Source organism: Salvelinus namaycush, chromosome 34 (genome assembly GCF_016432855.1).
Source record: "Salvelinus namaycush isolate Seneca chromosome 34, SaNama_1.0, whole genome shotgun sequence".
Taxonomy (NCBI): Eukaryota; Metazoa; Chordata; class Actinopteri; order Salmoniformes; family Salmonidae; genus Salvelinus; species Salvelinus namaycush.
Window position 1 is genome coordinate 12,958,770 of NC_052340.1, and position 13,320 is coordinate 12,972,089.

At 42.0% G+C, this 13,320-nt stretch overlaps 1 protein-coding gene and 1 pseudogene across 1 annotated transcript; one reads left to right on the plus strand and one right to left on the minus strand.

Annotated features, from left to right (window-relative positions):
• Window positions 1-508: 508 nt before the first annotated feature.
• Window positions 509-2,991, minus strand: LOC120028707 (RING-box protein 2). The gene is made up of 3 exons (XM_038973935.1): window positions 2,823-2,991; window positions 2,280-2,327; window positions 509-1,890 (listed from the first exon to the last, which is right to left on the minus strand). The coding sequence occupies exons 1-3, from the start codon at window positions 2,986-2,988 to the stop codon at window positions 1,772-1,774; spliced, it is 333 nt and encodes a 110-aa protein (XP_038829863.1). The 5' UTR covers window positions 2,989-2,991; the 3' UTR covers window positions 509-1,771.
• Window positions 2,992-11,433: 8,442 nt separating this feature from the next.
• The window catches only part of LOC120028704, a 32,700-nt pseudogene continuing 30,813 nt past the window's right edge, over window positions 11,434-13,320 (plus strand).

Genomic DNA, 13,320 nt, shown 5'->3' on the forward strand with positions numbered 1-13,320 from the left:
ATGGATTTAATAACAGACATAGGCCTACGCTACTGTGTATTCAATTCTGTCAAGAAGTAGTGAAAGATCTCCCTAGAATAATCACTTCAGCTAGAGGCTATTTCTATTCAGTTATGAGAAGAGAACACATTCATTTACACAGACTCTATTAGACTTGTAATAGAAAAGCATTTTTCATTATATTCATATTCTGCTTTCTGAGATGCCTAGTAAAGGTTAGGCCACAGGTCAGGATTTAGGCAGAAGTCATGGATGACTTCCACAAAGATTGTTGTTACGCAGAGCTATAGTCCTGACCTGGGATTGGGGGCAAAGCTAAAAAAGCAACAGAGAGCTGCATTTAGTGAGCCCTAAAAATAGCCCATAGACAGCACAATAGGCAAGATCAGTGCCAAGTATAGTTGCCTAAAACCATGAGTAGGAAAGTTTGATAAAACATGCAGGTAAGCTGGGTCTAATTAAAGTTATGTTGTGCAAAAAGGGGTGTGCTTTGGCTGATGAGCAGAAGACAGGTAGGATTATAACTTTATTTTATGCGTTCGGAAAGTATTCAGACCCCTTGACTTTTTCTACATTTTGTTACTTTACAGCCTTGTTTTCAGACTTTATTTACATCATCTTGCACTCAGTTGGTAGAGCATGGCACTTGACACACCAGGGTTGTGGGTTCAATTCCCACAGGGGACAGTACAAAAATGTATGCACTCACTACTTACTGTAAGTTGCTCTGGATAAGAGTGTCTGCTAAAATGGAAACTCCTTGTATCCAAAACAGCTTCTGTAGCTGTGCTGATTGAGACTGAATTGGCATGTATATTTAATTGTCCAACAGTTTTCATCTATGTTGAGTTGCCGAAGGAGCATGTTCAGTCGTAGGAAAAGGTGTTTTTGTAGAGTGGGAATTGATACAATTTTCAATGAAAACTACTGGGTGTTACATTCCTACACAACATACAGGGCTGCTTGTAACCATAGACAAGATGAGTAAGGAAAATTATTTCAAACTTTGGCTATTGCCATGCAAATATCCATCAAAACCTTTGCCAGCCATTCATGTGTTTCAAATTAAATGCATGTTTTAAATAAACAGAATATAATATTTCAAGTTGAATGTATGATTATTTCATCAGTTGAACGTGACTACTCTTATAGACATGTGTAACTTGTCTAATTGGCATGTATTATGCAATTATAATGCCCCAATTATGCAATCTGGGAAGTTCTCTGACTAAATACAGTCCCTGCAGCACCATGGATCCAAACTCCAATAGCCTACACATGATGCAGAGACAATCGTAGATATTCTGTAATCATTCTCTTGATTAGTAGGTGAAGTATGAAATGTGCTCTTACAGGTAGCAAGGAAGGCAGACACCTCATGATCTGAGCTCAGACTTCTGAGGGGATGCAACCATAACCATAAACCACCACATTAAAATGCCAAAGAAAGAAATAACAAAGCTACGCTTAGACTTATTTTAATAACTAACTTTTTTCTCTCACAAAAACATCTTGGACGACACAAAAATGTTAACCATGACACCAAGCGCAGCACCTATCCTCAGTTCTTCAGCATCGCCCTGCACCTGCCGACATTTCCATCAAAGAGTGGGGCAAGGACGTCTTCACCAGGATATTGGCCATTCAATCTATATCTTAGCATCGAAGGAATGACAGCAGCATGCACACACAATGTACATAGAAGGTTGCAGTATTCAGTCCTGTCTCCTGTCCAAACTTGCAGTGGAAGGATGGGGAAGTTAGAGGCACTTCATTTGCCGATTCTCTGTACAACCCAGTCCTGCTGGCACAGTGGACAGCGATTGTTCTGCTTCACCCAGAGAGACATGCAGCAATTGTGGAAAGAGTGGTTGCACTCTCCCCATACCACTGTGAAAGAGGGGAGACAGAAGCAGACTATAAATGGTGTGCTACATGGTATTTTCAAATTCAGCATGTCAGCAGAAGAGCAGAATACATGGTAAAGCATATTGGTACACACACAACCAATATGTTTTATCCTAATCCATACACAGGACAAACTCTGCTTTACCAAGGTTTAGATACACTGGCTTTATCACATTTTAACCCAATATACCAGGCTAGGAACCCAGGTATATCTGCCACATGCACATCTGCTGTGAGACCAGTAGGAGTTGTCGCCAAGTTCAGGATCTATAAAATGAGTATCCAGGTTTCACTCAACACTGGAGCAGACCCAGGATCATACCCCCCGCTGGTCTGATACATGTTGGACTAAGACGTTTAAAGTGGCTTACCGACACAGTCCTCTTGTTTATTTTCAGCCTGACACCGCAAGCATGCATCTGCGGAAAGAAGGTACATATCAAGGAAACTTTGCTAACTAGTTACTTAACATTAAACTGGTGCACAGCTATTACTGACCATTCCTGATTTGTGACACATGGACTGATACAGCTGGCTAGCAATTCCGTCCCACCAGGCAAGTTTAGCTAGGTACTTTAGCTTCATTCCTTGTAATGACTTGAGACATGTTTTCAGAATTCTAACATTAACCTCCTAACGTTAGCTTATTAGCAAGCTAACATTGGTTGTCTATTTGGTAGCTAGGTACGAGCTAACAAACTAAACTCTCCAAATAGGAAGCATTCTCACGTCTGTCTGCCCATGAAGATGAACATCTCTTAATCAGTTTAGGTGACTGTCTGACCACTAAGTTATTGTATTTAGCTTGTTGTTAGCTAGTTTAATGCGCATCAAGAGTTGGCTGTGGGTGTAACGTTACTGCTGTAACTTGTTAACTGGCTAGCTAGCTAAATCACTGATTCAAACAAACTTACCCATAACTTGGACCCTACAAATGGCGCATGTATCGCACTCCACATCCCAGCTCCACATTGCAACAGCATTCCATTTCTTGAGAGAAAACATCTTGTCACTGCTCGATTTTGACCCAGAAGTAGAGCTGTGAGAGTGAACTAAACCCGGCTCTTCACCGTCTTCCATCTCTGCAATAAACTAGCTAACAGCAAAACAAAATGGACGAAAAAAGCTAGCTAGTTAGTCCGTGGGGTTAGGATTTTTGTAACCAGCAGAGCAAACAAACCAGGGGGCGCTCGTGCGCTATAACACATCTGCAGTACTACCAAACGAACAGATGGCGGAGCCAAAGATTAAAAAGTAGCCTACTGTGAATGAAGGTAAAACTCCGTTTTCTTTTCTTCTGCTTCTGGGGATTTTATATGGCGGTTGGCAACCAATTATATGGTGCATTACCGCCACCAACTGGACTGGAGTGTGGACCAGAGACAGTGAAAGTCTAATCCTACCCAATAATCTCGTCTCCCTAAAGAAACGAAATACACGATTAAATACTACATCCCCTGAGGATTTCCGGCTCTTCAAACCCATTACTCCTCAAATCTAATAAAAATCGCTCCCTTTCTCTCACATATTTCTGGCACGGAAATAGAACATGTTCCACTGTCTCCATCTCCTCCTGACAATGATCACACCTACCAGTCGGATGTTTCCCCACCACTTCCAATGTACTATTGAGCCTTGTGTGTCCCAGTCTCAGCCTTGTGACTACACTTTCCTCCCTTCTCGGCCCGAGGACCTTCCTGCCCCCACCTTTTCCTGGATGTTATACAGGTGTCTTCCCTTTCTCTCCCTGTTCCACAACTCTTGCCACTTATTTTTAACCACTGTTCTTATTAATCTCTTGGCTTCTACTTTACTGATGGACAATTCCATCTCAACATTAGGATGTTTAAGAATCTGCTTGGCGATAACATCCTCCTCCTCATTCCCCTCTACTCCTACATGAGCTGGTACCCAGAGGAACATCACAAATACCCCATCTCTTTCACCCTATACAAACACTGCAAAACCTCATACAATACATCCTGTCTGCTCTGAGACACACATGAATTTAAGCTTATCAGTGCTGCACAGGAGTCAGAGCAGATGACTACTCTGTCTGGCCTCACCTCCTCCACCCACTCTGCAGCCAATAGTATGGCCATCAACTCCATTGTGTAAACAGATAAATTATCCGTTGCTCTTTTTGTCACTGCCAGCTCACACTCAGGAACACTAAAACCTGCACCTATCCTCCCTGTTTTAGGGTTCTTAGATCCATCTGTGAATATATTCAAGAAAGCATAGTACTGTGTCCTTAAATGTTCACTTACAACTGAATCTACTCCTTCCTTAACATTTCTTACCCTCTCAAGCAACCGTAGATCTATCACTGGTTGAGGGAGAAACCAAGGTGGGATAGCAGGAAGAACCACAGAGGGGCTAAACTCCCTCCCAAACAACCCCATCTCTCTCGCCATGCGATTGCCTATCCACCCAAAACTTGTATTCAGATTTTGTTCATGTTCCTAGCACTCTAGGAGCACCTTTTTTTGTAGGATGTGTAACCGTATGTCCTTGTAGATTTACCCAATATGTCATGGATCAAATCAAATCACATTTTATTTGTCACATGCACCGAATACAACAGGTGTAGTAGACCTTCCTGTGAAATGCTTACTTACAAGCTGTCACGCTCGTTATAAGGATCGGACCAAGGCGCAGCGTGGTATGCGTATATTCTTATTTATTTAAAGAATGAACACTGAACAAACTAACAAAACAAAACAAAACAAAACAAACCAAACCAAACCGTGAAGCTATACAAACGAGTGCTGACTGGCAACTACACATAAACAAGATCCCCCAACAGAAAGTGGGAAACAGGGCTGCCTAAATATGATCCCCAATCAGAGACAACGATAAACAGCTGTCTCTGATTGGGAACCATATCAGGCCAACATAGAAATACAGAACCCCTAGACCTACAACAACCCTAGACATACAAAACCCTAGACATACAAAACCCTAGACATACAACACTAGAGTACCCACCCTAGTCACACCCTGACCTAACCAAAATATATAGAAAACAGATATCTAAGGTCAGGGCGTGACACAAGCCCTTAACCAACAATGCAGTTCAAGAGTTTGGAAAATATTTGGAGAACAACAAAGGACTAATGACACCTCCCTGGGGGGTACCATTATCTACCTCATGGCTTTCTGACATAGAGCTCCCCACCCTCACTTGTATTGATCGCCCAAAAAGAAAATCCTTTATCCAGTTAAAAACCATTCCTCCAACCCCCATGCTATCCAGCTTGATAAGTAGGCCTTCGTTCCACATCATATTCTCTACATTGAATAAAATGGCTACCACCACCTCCTTATTTGCCAGTGCCTTCCGAATGACTGACTCAAGGCAGTACAGGATCCATCGTTCCCCTGCCTTTACTGAACCCACTTTGATCTGGTGACATTAGTCCTCTACTCTCCAGAAAGTACAGTATGTCAGCCTTTCCGTTATCATCCTTTCCATACGTTTACATACGTGAGACGTCAATGCTATCGGCCTGTAGCTTGAAGGACTAGTAGGGTCTTTCCCAGGTTTACCTATTGCCATCACTACCGCCTGCTTCCAAATCCAGGCAGTTTCCTCTCCTGCCTCACCTTATTGTAAAGGCCCAATACTTTCCCCATTGCAGTGTAACTGAGACAAGCCATCATGATGTAACACATCTCATCCTTCCCAGGAGATGTTACCCCAGCTTTAGCTAATGCTCTCTTCATCTCAGCCAACGTATAAAAGGGCCATTCAATGTATCCCCCACCATCTCTCTCTGATCCAGAACCCCCGGATGTTCTCCTCTGACCCTCTCTCTCTCATTCTGCCCTTCTTCTGTCAGATTATTTGAGCTGTGCACCTTCACAAATGCCTGGGCTAACATCTCTGCATTCTCCATCTCTCACTGCAACAATCTCCCCACTTTTTAGCACAGGGAGATCCCAATTTCTTCTGTCCCCACTCATCCTCTTAATCATCCCCCATACCTCTCCCACAGGCGTGGTCCTGTCTATGTTTCCACAGAACCGGCGCCAATACTCCCTCTTAGCTGTCCTAATGATCCTCCTTACTACTGCTTGTGCTTGTTTACACTGAATCAGGTGCTGGTAATTACGGGACCTTTTCAACATCCTGAAAGCTCTGTTCCTACCCTTCACTGCTTCTCCCCCCTGTACCCATAGGAATAACCTGCCTTGCTGCCCCAACTATTGCTCTTCTTATTCCAGCATTGACAGTTTCTATCTGAATTAAGGTAAAACTCTTCACTGTAGGTCTCCTCAAGTAGCTTAGAAAAGGTAGCAGATGCTCTTATTGTTTATTGTGCACCCTTTTGTTCTGGCTATTTTGCTGTGTGTTTTGAATTTTATACACTATGGCTACTGTTGCTCAGTTGCACTTTTGCAAAAAAAACGTAAACAGAAGGCAATCAACTGCAATCTCACCAAAAACTCCAGCCTGATGCACATATGTACAGAATGTGCCATAAGCCAATTGATTATTTTCCCAAACATAGCATGACTAGGAATGTTGATGTACAGCTGAGTCAGGTCTTGAGTTCACAGGGTTGTATACTTGAGGCAGTCGCACCCCATCATCCTTCAAGTCTTCTACTCAATCGCAGAGTACCACAGGACTCGTGTCGTGCACTGTGCACTGTGCTTTTGAAGTCTCCTGTTGCCTCGGTCCCTTGAGACCCATCGATGGACTTCTTCCCATAGAGTTTCACTCATTCATTTGCCTTTAGCCTAGAATAAATAATAAAGAACTATAAAAGTACATGGTATGTAACATTTACTTAAAACATGCTGTGCGTGTACTCACATCCTACTAGTGAGAGGGTAATACAAATAAACAGTTTGAAGAACAGAAATGGCCTTAATCTGGGTTGGGGAAACCAACCCAGAATCTAAAGATTTAACATGTGAACAATATCAGTGCTCTCAGCAAGATTTAAATCATGCATATAGAACAATGTAAATACCAGCAACACAATACAAATATGTCACAGCAGAACAGGGACATGCCATACCTTTTGGGGGGCATGTGCACAAACAAAAAAAAGAGCACCCCCCAAAAACATTCTGCAACCCATGGTCACTGACTCTTTGAGCAATTATTATAAGCAGCACAATCTGATGAGTAAAATAACTATTTTCAACTGGAATAAATGCTACACTCATTAGGTAGGTAGGTAAAGCCCCACCTTATCTCAGCTCACTGGTCACCATAGCAGCACCCACCCATAGCACGCGCTCTAGCAGGTATATCTCACTGGTCACCCCCAAAGCCAATTCTTCCTTTGGCCGCCTCTCCTTCCAGTTATCTGCTGCCAATGACTGGAACGAACTGCAAAAATCTCTGAAGCTGGAGACTCTTACCTCCCTCACTAGCTTTAAGCACCAGCTGTCAGAGCAGCTCACAGATCACTGTACATAGCTCATCTGTAAAAAGCCCATCCAATCTACCTCATCCCCATACTGTTTTATTTATATGGCTCCTTTGCACCCCAGTATCTCTACTTGCACATTCATCTCCCCGTGAAGTGAAAGAGGTATGGGACTGTAGGTGTGAGAAAGGACGACAAAAGGCAGAATTGACCGTTTACTAGGATTTTATTCCTTTACACGGTAATATGGGGAAAAGGGGCTGGACAAAAGCAAAGAAAGTAAATGTCAAAGCCCCCCCCTCTCCTATCTAACCTGCCTACCCACTACTTACCTAACTTAGCACCGCCTGGTGCGCTAACCAAAATACAGGGGGTGGTCCGCCCAGGTCTTACCTAGTGTGCCTAGACAGTGAATATACTACGGGTATATGTATGCCCACGGGCCGCTTGCCTAAGCACTCCCTGGGTGCCTTCCCCTTCCCCCCTGGGAACAAATGAAACAGAATAACAAACAATTACTCAAACAAACTAAGAAACCAAGGACATCAAATAAGCTCTATCTGATAATGCAACAAATTAACACAGTACATACCAAATCACTTTCTGATAAATAACAAACACTATATAACCCTCAGCTCCCTGAAAAACAACCAACACAGTTTTCAGCAATTGAATTCTCTCTCTGCATTCTCTCGAACACTGGCTTTTATAGCTTCAGAAGGCATTGGTAATTGGAGACAGCTGCGTCCTGACGAGGGGGCGGGGTCAGCTCTCCAATCATCAATTGGGGCCGACCAATCAGCTGCTTGGGGAGAATTCAGGAAGCCATCTCCTGAAACACACACTCAAATACAAACTACAACAAAGAAACTGGGGAACGTAACAATCTTCTGCACATCCTACCATTCCAGTGTTTAATTGCTATATTGTAATTCCTTCGCCACCATAGCCTATTTATTGCCTTAACTCCCTTATCCTACCTCATTTGCACATGCTGTATATATATTTTTCTACTGTATTATTGATTGTATGTTTGTTTATTCCATGTGTAACTCTGTGTTGTTGTATGTGTCGAACTGCTTTGCTTTATCTTGGCCAGGTCGCAGTTGCAAATGAGAACTTGTTCTCAACTAGCTTACCTGGTTAAATAAAAGTGAAATAAAAATAAATAAAATAAACAATGACCAACACATTTCCAGTCAAAATAGAAGATTGTAAGAAATACTGTAGCCAACGATTACTATATACAACCCAACTCCATTTGTTGCCACTATCATGTATCCCAGTGGATTTCAAACGTTTTGACCCGCGACAACAAAAACGGAGTTGTACAACAATTGCGACCCCCAAGCACGCACACGCAAACATGCGCACACAATTGCTGAGCAAATGTAGACGCAAGATATAAACTGTTTTACACCTGCATTGGGAGCTGAAAGTCATTCATGTTAGCAGACAATATTAACTGGGGAAATACACTGAGTATACCAAACAGGAACACCTTCCTAATATTGAGTTGCACCCCCCATGTTGACCCATGTTGACTCCAATGCTTCCCACAGTTGTGTGAAGTTGGCTGGATGTCCTTTGGGTGGTGGACCATTCTTGATACACAGGGGAAACTGTTGAAGGTGAAAAACCCAGCAGTGTTGCAGTTCTTGACACAAACAGGTGCACCTGGCACCTACTACCATACCCCATTTAAAGGCCCTTACATTTTTTGCCTTGCCCATTTCACCCTCTGAATGACAAACATACACAATCCATGTCTCAGTTGTCTCAAGGCTTAAACATCCTTCTTTAACCTGTCTCCTCCCCTTCATCTACACTGATTGAAGTGGATTTAACAAGTGACATCAATAAGGGATCATAGCTTTCACCTGGATTCACCTGGTCATGGAAAGAGCAGGTGTTCTTAATGTTTTGTGTGCTCAGTGTAGGCCTATCAGGTCACTTCTCTGGAGTCCAGAGCAAACAAAATAATATGGCCAACTGTTAGTGGAGGTTGCAGGATTGGATTGAAAGCATGTTCTGTCTGCACCGCGCCGTCACTTTGGAGGGCAGCCTGCCTGCAGAGTGCTCATTACCAGCTGAGTAGCCCTGTTATTCCTCATACATATCGTGATAACTTTGCCCAAATATCTTCATCCCATAATATTAAAGGCAGTGGGATGTTACAGCTGCTTATCGTTCGACATATAGCCAGTAGCCACCCAAACTAGGCCTATCTGGAGAATTAAAATGATCAATCAAATCGCCAGGTAACGATGACAAACGTATGCCTACTCGGTTTTTGGCAGGTAAACAAGTTATTTCTGGTCACTAATCTGGATATGTGCACCCAATACTGATGACTGGTCATTGGTCAACAATCAAGACACTCAACTTTTTGGTTCTGAAGCATGGATGAGAATTTAACGACAACTGTTTATTTTTTTTAAAAGACATACATTTTTGGTGAAATTATACCACCACCGAAAAGGACACTGGAAGGGCAAAGGGGAATGTGCTCTGCACAGGTAGAGCCCTGTCTGTGCACGTGCCTGCAGCAGAAGCCTTAGATTGATATAAGTGTGCAGATTCTATCCATGTGCTGCAGCTGGGGCCATAAGAAATAACACATTGGAGAAATGCTCTGGGAATAGGGGCCATTTGCAGAGCATGCTATGAGTGCCCTGAGAACGCTTAATCTCCTGCTGTTGGAAGGAAAAAGTATAGCTGGATTGCAACAAGAACATACCAGATTAATTGCATCAGACATTTGATGTCCTGTAAGAACACTAGAGTGAAGTGGAGGTAAATTGGTTTTAGTGTTCTTGGAGCACAGAGGAGTGCACCTAGTGTGGAGATGCAGATGATTGCAGAGCGGGGTGGAAGGATGAAGGGGGGAAATAAAAATGATGCAGTTAAGGTCTTCAGGGAAGACCCTGAATGATGCTGTTGTTTTGTTCCTCTGGATTTCTCCAGATGAGGAAAAGGAGGAACAGCCAAAAAGACCTGGGTTGGTTTGTTTGGACAGGATTCCGGAGGATTTAAGGATGATCCCGCTGCTTTCCGGAGGAGGGGCAGGGAACAGGATGCAGCGGCTTCAGAACTCCCCAGAACACATGAGCACTGTTTACACCAAACCTCTCTGTCATGGGATATATTTGCATGCTATTTGTCTATTGAAGAAAAAATGACATAAGCAACAGAGTACAACCAGAGCAGAAAAAAAGTATCATTAAGTGGACAAACGAAGAAGAAACACCTGCAACCTTTCACTGCAACCTGTTGAGAGGGAATACTATTCATTGGGTGTGACAGACAGTTCCTGTAGTGAAGCCTCTCTCCCTAACATAAAGATGTATTATAAAGGTTTTGTCAAATTTCAGCCAGTGGTTTAGAAATTAGCGCTCACGAGCTAAAACAGGTCCCCTGAAAATTGTGCACAATTGTGTACAACGTCATCCATTTCGTATATGTGTTGTGTTGTGTTGTCTCCTGCAAAAAAAAGTGATTTTATACTAAACAAAAACATTAACGCAACATGCAACAATTTCAAAGATTGGACTGAGTTACAGTTCATATTAGGAAATCAGTCAATTTAAATAAATTCATTAGGCACTAATCTATTGATTTCACATGACTGTTGGTCACATATACAGTGGGGCAAAAAAGTATTTAGTCAGCCACCAATTGTGCAAGTTCTCCCACTTAAAAAGATGAGAGAGGCCTGTAATTTTCATCATAGGTACACTTCAACTATGACAGACAAAATGAGAAAAAAAATCCAGAAAATCACATTGTAGGATTTTTAATGAATTTATTTGCAAATTATGGTGGAAAATAAGTATTTGGTCACCTACAAACAAGCAAGATTTCTGGCTCTCACAGAGAGCATACTCTAAAACACATGTAGGTTATTCTTAATTTTAGTTAAACATCTCAAGGTATAGTACTGTAGGATTGTAAAAGTAGCCTATACAATTTCTCATAAGATTGGCGTTTGTTTTTTTAACCGGCCAACTGAATAAACAAGAAAAGCATTCACGGTAAGATTCAGTGACTTAAGAAGAAAACGCCTATTATTAGGCTAGTCCTTTTGTAATAAGGGAGCAGCGCATCCTCGCAGTTGTAGGCTACTAGAAAAGGGATCTTATGCGTGCTTATTTGGGGAACACGTTTGCCAACCGTGCGCGCAGTGCTCTTATAAAACATTTGAAGAGCTCCATGCGCAACAGACCGTACGGAGGTGTTCTGAAATCAGCACAGCCGACGCAGCCCCTTGGCTCACTCAGGGATATTGTGGATATTATACTCCGTGGAGCATCCGTTTGGGTAGCATGACAAACGGGGCCATTCAGGACGCAGAGGATCGGGAGAAGCCCCCTCTCAGTCAAGCAGGTGGGCTATGGAGTTCAATCATTCAATGCGTGTTTATTCGGCTGTTTAGCCTATACTGTGAATTAGTGTGGGCTACTGTATTTGAATTAGGCTACTGTTTGAATTAGGCCTACTGTTTTACCATATTATGCTTTGTAAATTATGACAGCATCACATAAATAGCTTAGTTGAAAGGATTTCGTTTTGGGCAAGTAAAATGCAAGTGATTTTTGTCTGTATACATGAAGGCTATACAAGTTATATGCTTATTTAAAAACATTATTTGTACAGCTTTTTGCCATAACCTATAATCTCCAAAGTAGTTTAGCCTAATCATTAATCAAAGAAAGAAATATATTACATTTATTTGCAGGTTTAACTGTATTTTTTAAGATTTACTAGGATTTTCTGCATTGGACCTTATTCTAATTTGAGACCTGCCAATTGAAAGAACGCTGACTGACGTGTAACTCATGTACTGATCTCGATGGGAGATTTTTACATGCACTGATCGCAAATTAGAATTCGGCCCATTATGGTTATTATACTGTCTAATTATCAATTTGCAAACTTGGTAAAGCTGTTTTGCAGATGTGGAGTTATTCTCTGTCTGAGGGTTTTTCATATGTATTCTCTATACTGTCCTTTCAGTATTACAGTCCGCACAATAAATGAGCCCTTAATACATCTTAAATGTAGTCATTACCATCATATGAATAATCCTTATTATTTTTGAAAATAGTAAATCATGGACTGGAGCATATCTGCTCCCTCTGTGCCAGAGTTCAGTAAAAACATGTCACTTTTTATTTTGTTTTTTTTAATCATAAATGGTCCCAGCCAACATTTCCACGTGGGGCCCATATGGGTTAATGAAGGGCTGTTCCACAGGCCCCATGAGGGAAACCCAACAGGGAGTCAGGGACCCACAACGTTTTGTTCTCAGTATCCACTTTGGCCCCACATGTGGTTTTGAAGCCCTACATGAGCCCACATAAAGCCCAACATGGCAATCACATGTGGGGCCAATGTGGATTCTGAGGACAAAACTTTGAGGGGCCCCAAGTGTTAACCCTTCTTTCATCCACCTGGGCTAAGTATACATTGTACAGGGAAATAGTATTGTGACTGAATATGCATCTGTGGGTTTAGAGCTGATGAAGAGGAGGAACAGGATGGCGATATGGCTGGTACTGGGCATGCTCTGTCTGTCCCTGGTCCTGGTCATTCTGGGGATCTACACCACCACTCGCACAGAGAGCCTCAGCATCACTGGATATGCCTCTGGAGTCATTGTAAGTACATCTTCATCATTATCATCATCCTCATTATTATTAAAACCATCATCATAATCACCATTATGTTAATCTGCCATTTTAGTGAAAATGACTCACTATACATATAAATTAACTATTAACAATAACCATATTTTCTCAAATATTCTCTCTTTGTCATAAGAAAAAACTACACATACCTTAAGAATAAAGAAGTTGCAATGCCAAGAAGGCAGGGCTATTATTGATGGATAGGGAAACTGTGGTTTGTGAGTCTTTGTCCACAAAACAAGATGTCTTCCAAATCATGACAATTAAAATCTCATAAATGTCGTGAGAGCTGTCATCATTCATATTGTTGAACAAACCTTCATCTTATTATA